The sequence below is a fragment of the Conger conger genome, chromosome 10, assembly GCF_963514075.1.
Source record: "Conger conger chromosome 10, fConCon1.1, whole genome shotgun sequence".
Classification (NCBI taxonomy): domain Eukaryota; kingdom Metazoa; phylum Chordata; class Actinopteri; order Anguilliformes; family Congridae; genus Conger; species Conger conger.
Window position 1 is genome coordinate 45,881,673 of NC_083769.1, and position 15,955 is coordinate 45,897,627.

At 42.1% G+C, this 15,955-nt stretch overlaps 1 protein-coding gene across 1 annotated transcript; it reads left to right on the plus strand.

The window, feature by feature from the left end:
- Positions 1-391: 391 nt before the first annotated feature.
- On the plus strand, positions 392-4,817 carry LOC133139570 (alpha-1,3-galactosyltransferase 2-like). Its single transcript, XM_061259143.1, has 5 exons — positions 392-396; positions 2,269-2,331; positions 3,136-3,225; positions 3,630-3,767; positions 4,136-4,817. Exons 1-5 carry the CDS (start codon positions 392-394, stop codon positions 4,815-4,817), a joined length of 978 nt encoding a protein of 325 aa, XP_061115127.1.
- The last annotated feature ends 11,138 nt before the right edge of the window (positions 4,818-15,955 follow it).

The window sequence follows — 15,955 nt, forward strand, 5'->3', positions numbered from 1 at the left end:
TGAAAATTATTTAAAAAACGGAGACAGAACCTAAACAAAAAAATAAAAAAAACTATTTCAAAATCTGGTTAATTCTGATCTGAAGAGGTCTTAATGAGATTTTAATCTGGAGATTTTTAAATAATGGGCCCCGCGGGGGGGGGGGGGCGGGGGGGGGACTACGTCTCTCTCTTTTTTCACAGGATATCAGAACGTTCCGGGCTCAAGGAGTCACAGATTGAAAAGGTGTCTACTACAACTTGGTAATGACTGTTGTAGGATGCTTTATTTATTTATATCAGATCGCCTGATATTTTACCTTCTGTTTCCCAAACTATCCTATATCTGATTAAGTATTTCAGTTTTTTTTTCTTCGCAGCCTCAAATGAACTTCATCTCGAAGGTCGGTACAATGAGGTGAGTGAAACGTCAGACAGACGACCTTGGTAGAATTTCTCTTAGGCGACTGTACATGATTCTGCGATCACATCCAGTTTCCAGTGGTCACACATTGTCTACTTGGAGCGAGGGAACAAAAAAAATGTTTTCTGGTTTCTGGTGAATCGCATTTGCGTAAATATTATCCTACAATCAGATTGCATTTTTCTATAAGCACAACGTGTTCCTGCGGTATATGAATCGTGAATCGGATTCAAAATATACTTAATAATGGAATTATCCAAATTTCACAAACAATTGCTTCTCTTTTGGTCAATCTATAAACACAATTTTTCTTCCCAGCTATTATATAGTGTAGCATGTATGTATTTGGACAGTGGTGCACTGTCTGTTCTGACTTTGACCTTTAATTTGATGGTATATGCATCCATATTGGGTGAACCGTGTAGGAATTACTTACCTTTTTATACCTGCACCAAAGAAGCGAATACACTCGACTAATAAGAAACGGCCGATAAGCCAACTGTCCAATTACTTTGGTCCGCTAAAATGGAGGGACTATGTATAAAAATGGATGTGATTCCTTCACGGATCACCCAATATGGATGTAAATATCCTCAAATTACAGGTGACAGTGGTCTCTCTAACCTTATATTCGCCGTTTCATTTTGAATCCAACCTGCTGGAGTACAGAGGCAAAAGGATAGCAATTGCACCACTGTCCAAATACTGCTCTGTATATGGAATAACAGGGACATTTTATATTGAAAAAAATGACTGTTTCATGGAAAATGTTTCTCTAGCAGCATAATGTTGGTGAACCAGCTTTTTAGAATTTCTGAATTCTTATGGATGTTTAATACCCCGGTTAACCTGGAGGAATTTGCTATGGTTTCAGATGCTAGGGGTGTGATGCTCTTTAGGGATGTAGCCTCAAATAGCCCGGATTGCTCGGATATGCTTTTGTGCACAATTTAAATGAAATGATCTCAGCACACAAGCTTTATTTCAGAATGATAGTAGTAGGCACTGAATATGTACCTATCGAATTATTGGGGAATCTCATTTGGGGGAAAAGATTTGGAATTTACCCTCTAAATATGATTAACAAGTAAAATTCAAAATAATACCCAAATTGTATTGCTGCAATTAAAAAAATAATAATTCTGGAAATTCTTGTAAAAAATTTGTACTTTTATATCAGACTGTGATTTTACACATTAATTTGAAGATTTCATATTTATACATCTAAATTTAGCCAAAGCAAACCACTGTTCAGAAAGAAACCAAGCGGCAGCTGAAATCAAAATATTTTTCTCATCATTTTCAAATCAATAATGATCTAGTTCTATGCTGTAAACACCTTCTCAGACACCGTAGGAGCAAACCGTACTACATCAGTCAGTCTGCCCTAGGTTTGCAACAGGATGCTCAATGCACCACCGTTTCTGTTTAAATAAACGTTTATTTCTGTCGCAGTTTTCTTTTTTCCTCTTTTGGGTTTGAACAGTTTCTTTTCACAAGTATTTGGCTGAAGTTGGAAAATATAATTTTGTTTCTGAACGTTCTGTTGTTTCAAAAACCTGATTTGATATTCTGATTTGACAGGAATGCACATTTTTACCTGCTGGTTGTAGATTTGCAGTCCTGGTCCTGCTTGGCATTATTTATAAATTCATGCATACTTTTAATTGTTTTGCACAGGCAACATTGTTGCTTTTCATATGACACTGATTTCACAAGCAAAATGATTATTTTTACATATTTACTCCATAATGGCAGTAGTATGGCACAATAACACAGCACAAGTAATATTGGCTACTATTGTGAATGTACGTTATGCAATATAATGCCTCACAATCCTTTGATTAAATCTTTCTTCTTTTTCAGACTGCTTCATTGTTTGGGACTCGGCATATTGTTTGGTCTTCCGTTACTGTTTGCGTTTGTGAGGTAGGAATGTCTCCTTCACCATGCAAGAATAAACAGAAACAGCCTGAGCTAAAGAATCAAAATGTCACATTACAGAATGCAGAATGACAATGTGCACACTTTCACTAATTAATTTATTTGTAAATTTTTAAGTGGACTGTATCCATTTTATTTATTTATTTTTGTTGCTGTTTCGTTCTGTTGCTGTAATGTGATTCTCGAAACATTTCTCACAAAATCAATGGACAGCATTGCATAGCTCGGGTCATTCTGAGATGGCGCATACATTTTATTATTTCATTGAATCTCTTAGGTTAGCATATTGCAGCTACATACACCAGTACTGCTGGACATTACCACGTAGCAGCAGTTGTACACTCGTGTAAAGCAGTTTGCACTTTGTTTTTGAAAGGCAATTTATTTTTGTATGAGGAATACTTTGTTTTTTGTTCTTAAAGACAAGGTGAAATCAAAATTCACTTTTTCCTGAATTTGGTAAATTTTTCATAACCATATGAACGCATCTGAAAGTATGTTTAAAAAGTACAATAACATTTTAGTGCTTCTGTATTTTCACTGTCGTATACGTCATAATCGTGGAAGCTAGTGCTCGGCAAACTCCTGTTTCAGCTTATCTTTCAAGGTACATCTTTAACAGGCAGCTTTTTAGTTGTGTCTTAAAGGGGAAAGAACTTACGTGTAACTACTTACAAACATAAAATGTTGCAGGAAAAAGTCACGATTCATCAGGGAAAACTATAAGATGTGCCTTATATTTTGAAGTTTGAAATTTGATGAAGCAAACTTGTCTGTTGTAATGTTCAGGTTTTCTGAAAGCCCTCTGAGGAAATATCAGCTTCCTCCTGCTGCAAAGCCAGAACCTGGAGACCACGTAGACACCTCCCTGGAGCTCAGGTGAGTCACATGAACAGTACTGTGTGTGTTCAGCCTTTATTTGTTGAACGGAATAATATTTGTTATACATTAACTTGTGATCCTGGGCAGTTCCTTTATGGTGAACAGGTAAGGTGGTATTCTTTGCTTTATTCAGACAGGTAGAAAACATCGGTGCCATCGTCTGGATCATTCAGTTTCTTTAGTGCGGAAACGGAAAGACCCAGCGTACCAAATACGCTGCCAATTTAAACAAAACATAGGGTCACCTTGGAGTGAGGTGTGGGGAATGTTATCTTCATATATATAACCTTGTGACCACACAGACAAGCTCAGACATCTGTGATGAAATATTATTCAGGTTACAGAATGATGCCTTGTCAATATTACCCTTTTTTACCCCCCCATTTTGTCCCTCTTCTCAGCTCCCGAACCGATGTGACGACATCGACGGACTGGGGAGCTCCCATTTTGTGGGACGGGATGTTTGATCCTGACACCTACGACAAGTATCACCAAAAAATGGGCACCTCTGTGGCACTGACTGTGTTCGCCGTCGGGAGGTTAGCGCTGTTTGTGACATGTTCGGGCCTCTCCTGTCTGCTGTCCGCAAGTCCACCCGTTGAGCTAAATCTAGTGTCTTCCCCTGACGGAGCCCCTGATATCACACCATTCAGAGCAGAACACAACCGACTCCCCGAGTGCCTCCGAGCCGAAGCGACCGGCGAAGACCATGTCCACGTCCAGGCAGAAGACGTACCGGTGGCCGTGACGGATGCGTGTCTGGATGGCGTCTGCGAGGGTCTTCATGCGCATCATGGGTTTTTCAGTGTGTCAGAAGATGGCGGGTAACTATTCTAAGAGAAATTAGGAACTTCCGACACTGCATACATAACACTCTGCTGTGTATTTCTGTGTGCCTTTTTAACAGATATCTGGAAGTGTACCTGATGGATCTGCTGTCCTCAGCGGAACTCCACTTCATGGAGGGTTTACCGGTGACGTACTATGTGTTCACCGACGCCCCAGAGAACGTGCAGGGGCTCCAGCTGAAGACTGGCCGGGCCCTGGCGATCATCAAGATCAAGAGGCACAAGCGCTGGGAGGACATCTCCATGATGCGCATGAAGACCCTCGCAGACGCCATCCAGACACGCATCCGTCACGGCCACCGGTACGTCTTCTGCCTGGACGTGGACATGGTCTTCGCCGGTCGCTTCGGCTCGGAGGCACTCGGGGAGTCGGTTGCCCTGCAGCACTCCTCCTTCTACAACACCCCCAAGGTAAGGTACACCTACGACCGCAACCCCAAGTCCACGGCCTGCATGGAGACTGGGGACCTGTACTACCACGCGGCCGTGTTCGGGGGCACGTGGGAGTCCGTGGCGAACCTGACCGAGAGCTGTCACCGGGGCATAATGACGGACAAGAGGAACGGGGTGCAGGCTCTGTGGCACGACGAGAGCCACCTCAACAAGTACTTCTGGCTCAACAAGCCCAGCAGAGTGCTCTCGCCAGAGTACGGCTGGAACCCCCTCAACGGGCCCAGCCGAGAGATACACGTCAAGCGGCTGCTCTGGGCTGAGAAACAGTACAGCAGACTCAGGACCTAGAGGTACCATGGACCAAAAATAAAACAAAAATAAAACCTTTATATGCACAACATCTCACAAAACAATTGCACATTTACAACATGCAGTACAAACTTTTTTTTGGCATGATTATGATGTTTACGAGGGTACTAAATATGTGTGAAGTTTGACACACAAAAAAACAGTTTTAAAAGTGTGAAAAAATGCAAAAATGTTGTATCTGCTTGGCCCGATTCACTTTGGAATCTTTGAAGCTCAATATCTCAAAACCACTCAGGACACGGAACCTTATCCTGTAACTTCAAGATCACAAAATATTTTAATAAATTATTTCAGTTATCAGCACAAAACTGTAAAACTTGCAAAAACTGTACATAACTGCAATCAACACAGTAATATCCTCCATGGACATAGAAAATGACTGATTCTTCATTATCAACCTTTACAGCCTCTGTTGGTATTGCTTCCATGGGATTACTGTATGGTATGAATCTGTAACTGATCACTGCCACTGACTTCCAACAAAAAAGCTTAACCTTTCTATGGGAACGCACTTATGCAACCACTCCACCACCATCTTATGGTCCATAGCAGGGCTGTGATAGTGCCTTTTCATCAGGAAGGATTTAATGAATGTCAATCAACGTGTCGCCATATGTAAACGGTTTACCTTTAGAGGAAACATGCCGGTATTTTCAATGTTAAAGCCCATTTGCTATACATTTACGGCCATTTGTCACGGATGTTTGAATTTAGAGGTAGTGGGGGTGACTTCAGGAAATAGCAACGCGCTAAGTCACTGCGGGGAATGCTATCGTTTCGTTAAAAGGTCCGTTCTGTATTTACATTTTCGTTGACTTGCCAATGAGCAATGAGCTCTGGTGCAGTTCCCTAGCAACGCAATTAAAGATTGCGAAAAACAAAAAACCACTTGCCTACTTGGAAGTTAGCCAGGCTACTTTGTTCAACTTCCCAGTCCCTGCAGGTTGATTTTAACACCGTACGGAAATTCCAATGGCCGCCTAGAAGCTAACCGACTTGTTAGAAAAATCTATTTAAAAAACTGGTTGTATGCAAATTGGTAAACAGCGAAGTAATGTAGGCCTAATGTAGGGCTTTAACATCCAAAATACCAGAATATAGTATCTCAGCAGGAAACATCTGGCTGGAAATGGTCTGCCTTTAAACACCCAGTTCCCTTCATGGGGTTATTATAACTGGATCATTGACAATATCGATTTAAGTATGCCAGTGTCTGTGTCTGAACCCAGGAGAGGAATAAAATTCTAATTCCATCCATTTCATGTTGCTACCACACCTTTATGCTTTATGCTTGTAACTATCAAGATTTCTTCAAACTTCAAACAGATAAAAAGATAAAGTCGCAAACCAAACAAGATTTTAATCATATGAATTCATACACAAGGCCACCTTTTGTTGCAGTTGGTGATGTCTTATCAGCTATGAAGAGGAAGAGCAATAGAAAACGCTTGTCCTGTGAGGCTAGAGTTACTGTATTGGTTACGCAAGAGGTTAAAGTTAATGGCTTAAATGGTATCTTAATCTTACTATCTTGAATTTACGAGCAGGGAATAAAACATCTTCTGAGAATCAGAAGAGTGATAACAGCGTTATTGTGGTTAATTACAGTCATGCTGGTGGCACTTGGACCAGCCCAGCAGACCCGATAAAACAATCTCCAGTCTACACAGTAATGAGTCTCTAATCACCACCCATGTTTGCTCCAAACTTGAGTCCAGCTAGAAGGGAGTGTGCTTAAAGGAAGCCTCATTTGCACTGCAGTCCGCAAACCAAACGTCCAGAAAGGGAATAGATCTGGAGGATTTCCTTATTATACTCAAATATGACTTGCATTTTTCCAAACAGTCTACTCCACAGACTGCTGACCGCCCAGATATGGCTGCCACGCAGATGCGCGTAAAATCTTGAACATGGTATCTACATTTCTATATCTATGGTCAAAGTCACAATAATCACAGGTGATTATTTTTCACCTTCAAAAGTAATAAAATGGCACTACGCATTTTATGTAATCAAACTCTTTTGCTAGGAGTGTTGAAAATGATATTTCTGTACCGAGTGGAGGCGAGAATAGTGTCTTTTGATACTTTTGCGCCCAAAAAATGTTAGAAAACAGTGAAGTGTATATGCCATCCTCTTCCCTATTTAAGAAGAATTTTGTTCTGTCCTGTGGATTTTCAGTGCTGTATCTAGGTTTGGACTACAGTGATTTCTTGTAATGTAATTTAACGTATTATAATGAATTCTTGAACAATCTTGAAATGCGAATTGATTCTAGATTAATATAATTCAATAATTTGGTGATGTACAATACTGTGCAAAGGTTTTTGGCAGGTGTGAAAAAATGCTGTAAAGTAAGAATGCTTTCAAAAATATATATCTTAATAGTTTATTTTTTATCAATTAACAAAATGCAAAGTGAATGAACAGAAGAAAAATCTAAATCAATTCAATATTTGGTGTGACCACCCTTTGCCTTCAAACCAGCATCAATTATTCTAGGTACACTTCAAAGTCAGGGATTTTGTAGGCATATACTCAGGTGTGTGATTAACCAATTATACCAAACAGGAGCCAATGACCCTCAAATGAATATGTAGGTTGAAACACAAAAATGAACTGAAACAGAAACAGCTGTGTAGGAGGGTTAAAACTGGGTGAGAAACAGCCAAACTCTGCTTCCAAGGTGAGGTTGCTGAAGACAGTTTAATGTCAGAAGTCATACACCATGGCAAGACTGAGCATAGCAACAAGACACACGGTAGTTATACTGCATCAGTAAGGTCTCTCCCAGGCAGAAATTTCAAGGCAGACGGGTTTCCAGATGTGCTGTCCAAGCTCTGTTGAAGAAGCACAAAGAAACGGGCAACGTTGAGGACCGTAGATGCAGTGGTCGGTTACTTCCCTTCCCAATTGGAAGATGTCCAGCAGTGCCATCGGCTCAGAATTGGCAGAAACCAGTGGAGCCCAGGTCCATCTATTGTGCTGGTCAGAAGTGCAGAAGTCTTCATGGAAGAATTGCAGCCAAAACGCCATACCTCCGACATGGAAACAAGGCCAATGACTGAACTACGCGTGAAAACACAGGAACTGGGGTGCAGAAAAATAGCAGTAGGTTCTCTGTAGTTTGGCTGTAGTAGAAGGCAGTTTGTTCACCGAAGGGCTGGAGAGCGGTACAAGAATGAGTGTCTGCAGGCAACAGTGAAGCATGGTGGAGGTTCCTTGCAAGTTTGAGGCCGCATTTCTGCAAATGGAGTTGGGGATTTGGTCAGAATGAATGGTCTCCTCAATGCTGAGATACTTATCCAGGCAGATAATTATCCATCATGCAATACCATCAGGGAGGCATCTGATTGGCCCCAAATTTATTCTGCAGCAGGACAACAACCCCAAACATACAGCCAATGTCATTAAGAACTATCTTCAGCATAAAGAAGAACAAGGAGTCCTGGAAGTGATGGTATGGCCCCCACAGAGCCCTGATCTCGACGTCATCGAGTCTGTCGGGGATTACATGAAGAGACAAGCATTTGAGGCTGCCTAAATCCACAGAAGAACTGTGGCTAGTTCTCTTAAGATGTTTGGAATAACCTACCTGCCACGTCCCTTCAAAAACTGTGTGCAAGTATACCTAGAAGAATTGATGCCGTTTTGAAGGCAAAGGGTGGTCACACCAAATATTGATTCGATTTTGATTTTTCTTATGTTCATTTACTTCTTCTGTTTATGCATTTTGTTCATTGATAGAAATGTTAATAGTTCATTTTTATTTTTTAAAGAATTATTAATGAGTAAGTGAATTAAAGGTAATCAAATTTGTGTGTTGACAACTTTAATCTGTAGAGCCTCTCTACTATTCTGTATCTCCACCACTGGAAGCTGGAATGGACAAAGTGATTATCTCTCGGCTCTGGAACAAGGAGTAACCCGTTTCCTTTTCGGAGATAGAGAAGTATGGCTGGTATAGGAGTGTCAACCTTTGAACCTTTTGCTCTGAATAAGAGTCTACTAAATGCCTGTAATGTAATGTAAAAAAAAAAATTCATGTTATTTATGTTATCGGGTGATTATGGCAATGGTTGCCATTTAAAATGTTCTTGGGTAATAAACCAGACACACTGTGGAATGTAATGATACTGAATAATGGGAAAATAAAATGATTGTGAATTAAACTGCAGTGTAAGGGCTTGGTTTGTCTGGGTGAGAAACACATCAGTGAGTCTACAGCTGATACTGTAGTTATTTTCTCCAATTTCTTCAATCTGGTTTTAAATGGTTATTAATCATAATTATTCTCTGGTTGGTTTTCTGGCAGGTGCAGCTTGCCAGCTTGATCTGTACATACCACTGCCTGCTGTAATGGAGTCTCATATTGTCAGTGAACTGAACTACATGGTGGTTCAGATTAACTTGAGGTTTCTAGCATCAACAGTGACTAATCACTCAGTAAATAATTTCAGTAATGGCACCATATGTATGTAAAGTATGTATACATCATTGTCTAATTCTGATATAGCTGCTTCATGGTAAATCTTGAATACGACACAAATAGCTTTGACCTTAGACTGATAGATGTGTCTGTACACCGAACCTCAGAAAATGAATGATTCTGTATTTGAGAATTTGGGCATTTAATTATGAAAAATACAATGTTTTTATGGACACTTGTACAATTCAACAAATGAAACAGGAGAACAATCAAAAAGTACAGTTATTTCTTCATACTTTCTGCTCCCTTCTTGGCATGTCAGCCTGACTGTAGTGTTGCAATAACCATACCAGTACCCTTTATTTAGCAGTTGGATACTGCTCGTCAAGTATACATTACTCCCTCATATTACATATTACTCTTATTGGTGGGGGTACGAGTGGCACAGCGAAGATGGGAGAGCACAATTGTACAATTGCAAATTCTGAATACGAATTGCTCGCTGTCGGACGGGTCTGGATGCTGCGCCACACCCAAACTGCCTGAGTCAGAGTTTGAGTCGCTTGGGTGGGATTTTTGTTGTTCTGGGAACTTGCGTGTGATTGTTGGTGTGGTTTTCGGTTGAGTTGGGACCCACACAGATTGAGACGTTGCTGACTAGGGCAGAAGCTCACTGAATACGAGTTCAGACACGGGTCACAGTGTAAAGTTGGTTCGAGCATGGCCACGGTTCCTTCAGTTGCTGCTGTGTGAGTTTCCCCTGACCGCGTGTGTGGGCGTCAGCTGTCCTCTGTAGGAGATGGGCTTATAAGGGGCAGCCTGTAGCATAGCGGTTAAGGTACATGCCTGGGACCCGGAAGGTTGGTGGTCTAAGCCACGGTAAGATGCGCACAGCTGTTGGACCCCTGAGCAAGGCCCCACATTGCTCCGGGGGGATTGTCCCCTGCTTAGTCTAATCAACTTTAAGTCACTTTGGATAAAAGAGTCAGCTAAATAACTGTAAAATGTGACACTCCTCCATCTCCTGCTAGCCGGTGGTATGGAAAATTGCCGTCACTCTGTGCTGCTTGAACTGCCCTTTCCTGGCTTGGCGGTTGGAGCTGGATCTGCAGTAACATCCAAACTGAGGAGAGAGAACATACGCACACATCGTATTTTAGGCCTAAACCCTGCTGTGTTACTGAATCTATGATCAAGTCAAAAGCAGTTCCTCTTTACAGTATCTGGCTGTTTAAGGGTAGATATTCTTTTGACAGTTTCATCGGCTTTTTGTTCTTCAACAGGTCTTGTTCCTTTCAATTCAATTCAGCAGGTGAAATGATTAAATGGTATGTTGAGAATGGATGACTGCAATTTTACTACAGCGCTGTTATTATTAGCTGATGTAATTCCTGTACAGGCCAGTAGAGGGAGACAAGAACATACTTGATCGACCATATGCTTGGAATGGTTTACACATATATATATATATATATTTTTTTTTTTTATCAATATTTTTTGTGACCACCCTTTGGCGTTAAAACTGCATCACTTCTCTGAGACATAGATATGCAGGACAGCGTTGGCTGAGACAAACAGCAGGGAGGTTGTCGGAGAACTTGGCCACAGTTCTTCTGCAGACTTTGGTTGGCTCCTTGCTTCTGATCTCAGACTGCCTTTTTTTGTAAAAAGTTGTCAATTGCTTACAGTAATGTTACTTTTTGAAATTAATTCATAAATGTCTCTAAAATTAAATCTTTTGGAAAATGAATATTTGGAAATCTCAAATGTGTTTTTATACTAACACCAAAAAAACCCCCATATATTTAATAAAGTCTAGGGTAATTATATAAAACAGTATATGACAGTAGCTACACTGTATGACAGTAGGCCCTGGTGCTCTGTACAGGTGTGCGCGCACACACACATGGTGTTACACACAGGGACCCAACAGCTTGACACACACACACACACACACACACACACACTGCACTGGAAATGTGTGGTACACTTTTTCCAGAATGACACTGAAATTCAACTTCAAAACTTTTCCATGATCTCATTTCTGGAACGCAGTTGCAAAAAAACTTCAATGCACCATCCCGGTTCCTCAAAACCACTCACTTTCGACTGACAAAAGTAGAAAGCCAGCCTACCATCTGGAACACAGACAGATATTCTTCAGCGTGCCGTTCCCAGCTGCTTGCTGCGTTAGTCTCAGCCCTCCTCCTTCCTCCACTGGGATCCCACAGGAAGTACAACGAGAAGCAGGCCCACCACAGGATGAAGCTCCGCAAGGCCAAACAGATCTTCCTGAAAGAGACTTCACAGAGGGACGGAAGGATCCAGAAACTGGAGAACGATCTGGCCCTCGCCACCAGCCTGTCCGAGAAGGTGAGCGGGACCGCGTCGGCCCGATTTAAGGTGGGGAGCAGCAGCCAGAGCACCGCCTCCACCATCCAGCACAGGTAACACCTGACCCCCCAAATCCACCATCCAGCACAGGTAACACCTGACCCCCCAAATCCACCATCCAGCACAGGTAACACCTGACCCCCCAAATCCACCATCCAGCACAGGTAACACCTGACCCCCCAAATCCACCATCCAGCACAGGTTACACCTGACCCCCCAAATCCACCATCCAGCACAGGTTACACCTGACCCCCCAAATCCACCATCCAGCACAGGTAACACCTGACCCCCCAAATCCACCATCCAGCACAGGTTACACCTGACCCCCCAAATCCACCATCCAGCACAGGTAACACCTGACCCTCTAAATCCACCATCCAGCACAGGTAACACCTGACCCCCCCCCCCCCCCCCTAAATCCACCATCCAGCACAGGCAACACCTGAACCCCTTCAAATCCACTGTACAACACAGGCATCAGCTGACCCCTCCCCCATCCACAATTACCAACCCCCTCTCCCACTGCCCCCACCTTGACCCCCAAAAATCACTCCAAGCCAGGAGTACACAGCGTTCCTTCCTTATGCAGGCTGCATATGCCTGAGCAGAGAGGATCTAAGTACACAACGGTCTACAGCGTAGAGTCTACACGGGTTGAAAAAAACATGACTGACCGTCTCGCGCGTTCGGTTCAAGGACGCCGACGACCGTGCTCTTCCTGTGTTCCCCCAGGGTGAAGTTTCTGGAGGAGGAGAACAGGTACCTCGAGGACAAAACCCTCCACCTGTCCAGTCAGGTGGGAGCTCTGGAGAGAGGTGCAGTCCTACTCATCCTGCAAGTGTGTGACAATCCCTGTGGTACAAAGCAAGTGTGCAAAACCATTTGATAATGCACTTTAAAAAAAAAAAACTATACTTTAATGGTCTTTGGCCCACCTGCATACCACTCCTAAATAAGATGGTACTGTTGGTACTGTTGGGGGGTTTTATTTTAAATTTTACTTGCTTTACACCGTAGCCGGCAACAAATGCTGACATGAAATGTTCATCTTGTGCTTTTACACCAGTTGTTTTACTAGGGTGATCTGACTTTTATTGCATATACTGTATATACATGTAAACAAAATGAAATTATATATACACCCCACATGTAAGAAGAATTATGATTGAGTGAAAATCTTCCACAGAAGTTGTTTATCATAAATGGCTCCATTTCTCAAGCAGGCGGGGTGAAAAAAAACAGTCTTGAGGCCACTTATTTTCATATCTTAATCTGTTTTCTAGGCGGCACGGATGGTGCAGTGGGTAGCACTGCTGCCTCACAGCAAGGAGGTCCTAGGTTCGACTCCCCGTCGGCCGGGGCTTCTCTGTGCTGAGTTTGCATGTTCTCCCCGTGTCTGCATGGGTTTCCTCCGGGTACTCCGGTTTTCTCCCACAGTCCAAAGTCATGCAGGTTAGGCTGATTGGAGAGTCTAAATTGCCCGTAGGTATGAGTGTGTGAGTGAATGGTGTGTGTGCCCTGCGATGGACTGGCGACCAGTCCAGGGTGTATTCCTGCCTTTCGCCCAATGTATGCTGGCATAGGCTCCAGCACCCCTGCGACCCTGTTCAGGATAAGCGGGTTCAGATAATGGATGGATGGATGGATCTGTTTTCTAAATGTATTCCCTGCTGTTAGCCAGCCACGCAGTCACATTATTTGTAAAGAAAATAAGAATTGAACTCTCTCCGCTATTTTACTGATAGGTCTCTACTTATGACATGTATAACTATGTGGGCAGCTGTCACAGTCAGCCATTTTACCGTGTTGCTGTATAGTTGTACATTGCACTAAATGTGGCTGTGGTTTTGATTCACAGAACCCTTTGCCCTTTTCTTTTCCCAGGGACATTTAATTTTAATGTACGATAGTGTTGTATGAAACGTTTTGAATGTTTCCATGCCGAAGCATTGCCAGCTGTGTGGTTTTCATAAACAAGCCCCTGGGGCAGGATCTAATTTTATAACATCGCGTTTTTTTCCCCCGAACTTCAGGGATGTTTCTGTAGCAGCGTACGCGTACCGTAAATACTCAAATTGTGTCCGGGGTCTTTTATTTACTTAGGCTGCACAATGCACAGGCCTTTATTTGGGGGCAGGCTTGTATTCGAGGCAGGACTTTATTTCTTATTAGGCTTCTGTTGTAGAATTTTATTCTTAGAAATAAAGTAAAAGGCTACACTTAAAGTGGGCCAACACTGTTCAACACTTCCTGTAACCGTTCAGAAATCAATTAGTGTAGGCTAATCAGGAAACACCGTTTGGTAAGTCATAGTGTCAGTCTTAACAGACTTAGTTTATTGCAATTATTCTCAAACACAATAAATCACATGCAAGTCCAGAATCCATAAAATAACAACTTGCCAGACACGCCTTCATGAACAATAACAAATTAGCGTAGATAACAGCAAGTTAAGGATCTTTTTTTCCCTAAAGTGCGTTTTATTGTGAGACATGCGTTTCATTAGGTTGGTAGGCAATATTACCCCGGCTTGTATTTGGGGGCCGGCATTTATTTGTCCGAATCGGCCACGCCCCCGGCTATTATCCGAGGCCCGACTTCAAATAGAATCCCGGACACAATTTGAGGATTTACTGTTTGTTCCTCGAGCTCGGAATTAAAGATTTAGAAGTTTGCGGAACAGATTTATTTAAGCGACAAAATAATGAAATCATGTAGCATGAAAAAAAAAAACCCCCAGCAACAGTCATTGACTACAAGGGTAAAGAACACATCTCGGCCATGTCTGATGTTTACAGATATTTTGGATCTACCGGCATATGCTATCTTTCCTTTCCACTGTTCTCGTCTGAATTAATGCGGTACTGCAATTTTTGTGCCAGCTTCAAGCAAAATGGCCTTCCTTGAAGGTTGCAGAAGTTATAGCCAATGTATTTCTTTAAATTTATTTATTATTATTTTGGTGTATTGAACTGTTTTAGCCAAGACGGACAGATTTCATAATTCCTTTCATGCCAGCTACTTGAAATATGACTGCAATTTAAAAAACAGTTCCGTCAGTCTTGTTTTTTCACTTGGCTGTGGTCCAAACATGTCGGATGTGTCATGCAGGAAATGCCAGTCCTGTTGTGGTGCTTTTGCAGGGAGAAAGACTGCTTTAATGGTGACGCTGAGTGTCTGGTGGCGGGGAGTCTAGAAAAAACCACCTCCTGTGGTTTTACATCGCATGGCCTAACTCCAAAGTTGAAGAGGACATTCTTGTCACATGATACTAAATTCACAAGCTACTTATTTAAAAAAATTACATAAATAAAACAGCCATTTGGCTTTCTAGCTAAGCTATGGTAGCCGTTTGCGTGGGTGTTTCAGTTGTTACATAGATGTACCGGTTACCATATTTTCCCCATAGCATTTGAGTTTAGTTCGAATTTCAGTGAGACCTCCCCCCATATTTATCTCCTATTCGGAATTGCCAATTGTACAGTGCTCTCCCATCTTAGACGTGCCACTCGTACCCTCACCAATAAGAGATCTTCGTAGCTGACGAACAGCCCGCAGAATAGCGCAGGGTAGCTCGTGGCAATTCATCCAGCCGGGAACCTGAAAGCACCTGGTGAGCAAAACGGTCATATCCACCACCGTAGATTCCTGGTCGAAGGTGTAATTTTTTGTCATGACTTCATATCTTCTGCAAACAGCCGCATAGTGTACTTTGGACTTCTTACCCCATGAAGGGTGTTATCTAGAGCAATGCGTTTTATGTGAAATATTTATACACAAAAAAAGACGACAGTTATGTTCTTTTCCAATTTTGTGTGCCGTGCCTGTAATATGAGGGAGTAATGTATACTTGACGAGCAGTATCCAACTGCTAAATAAATGGTACTGGTATGGTTGAATTGTACAAGTGTCCAAAAAAACATTGTATTTTTCATAATTAAATGCCCAAATTCTCAAATACAGAATCATTCATTTTCTGAGGTTTGGTGTAGACACATCTATCAGTCTAAGGTCAAAGATATTTGTGTCATATTCAAGATTTACCATGAAGCAGCTATATCAGAATTAGACAATGATGTATACATACTTTACATACTGTAACGGTCCAGTTTAAACGGAGGCAGAGATGTGAGCTTGTGGTTATCTTTTTAAACTTTATTGTCGAGAAGCCACACAAATAAGCGCACACTGAAGATCAACAACTCGACTTACGCCGACCCAGAAACACATCCCCTTGGCTGGCAGCGCTTATGCTGCAAGTCCCAACCAGGGACGCTACACCTTACGGTCTAAG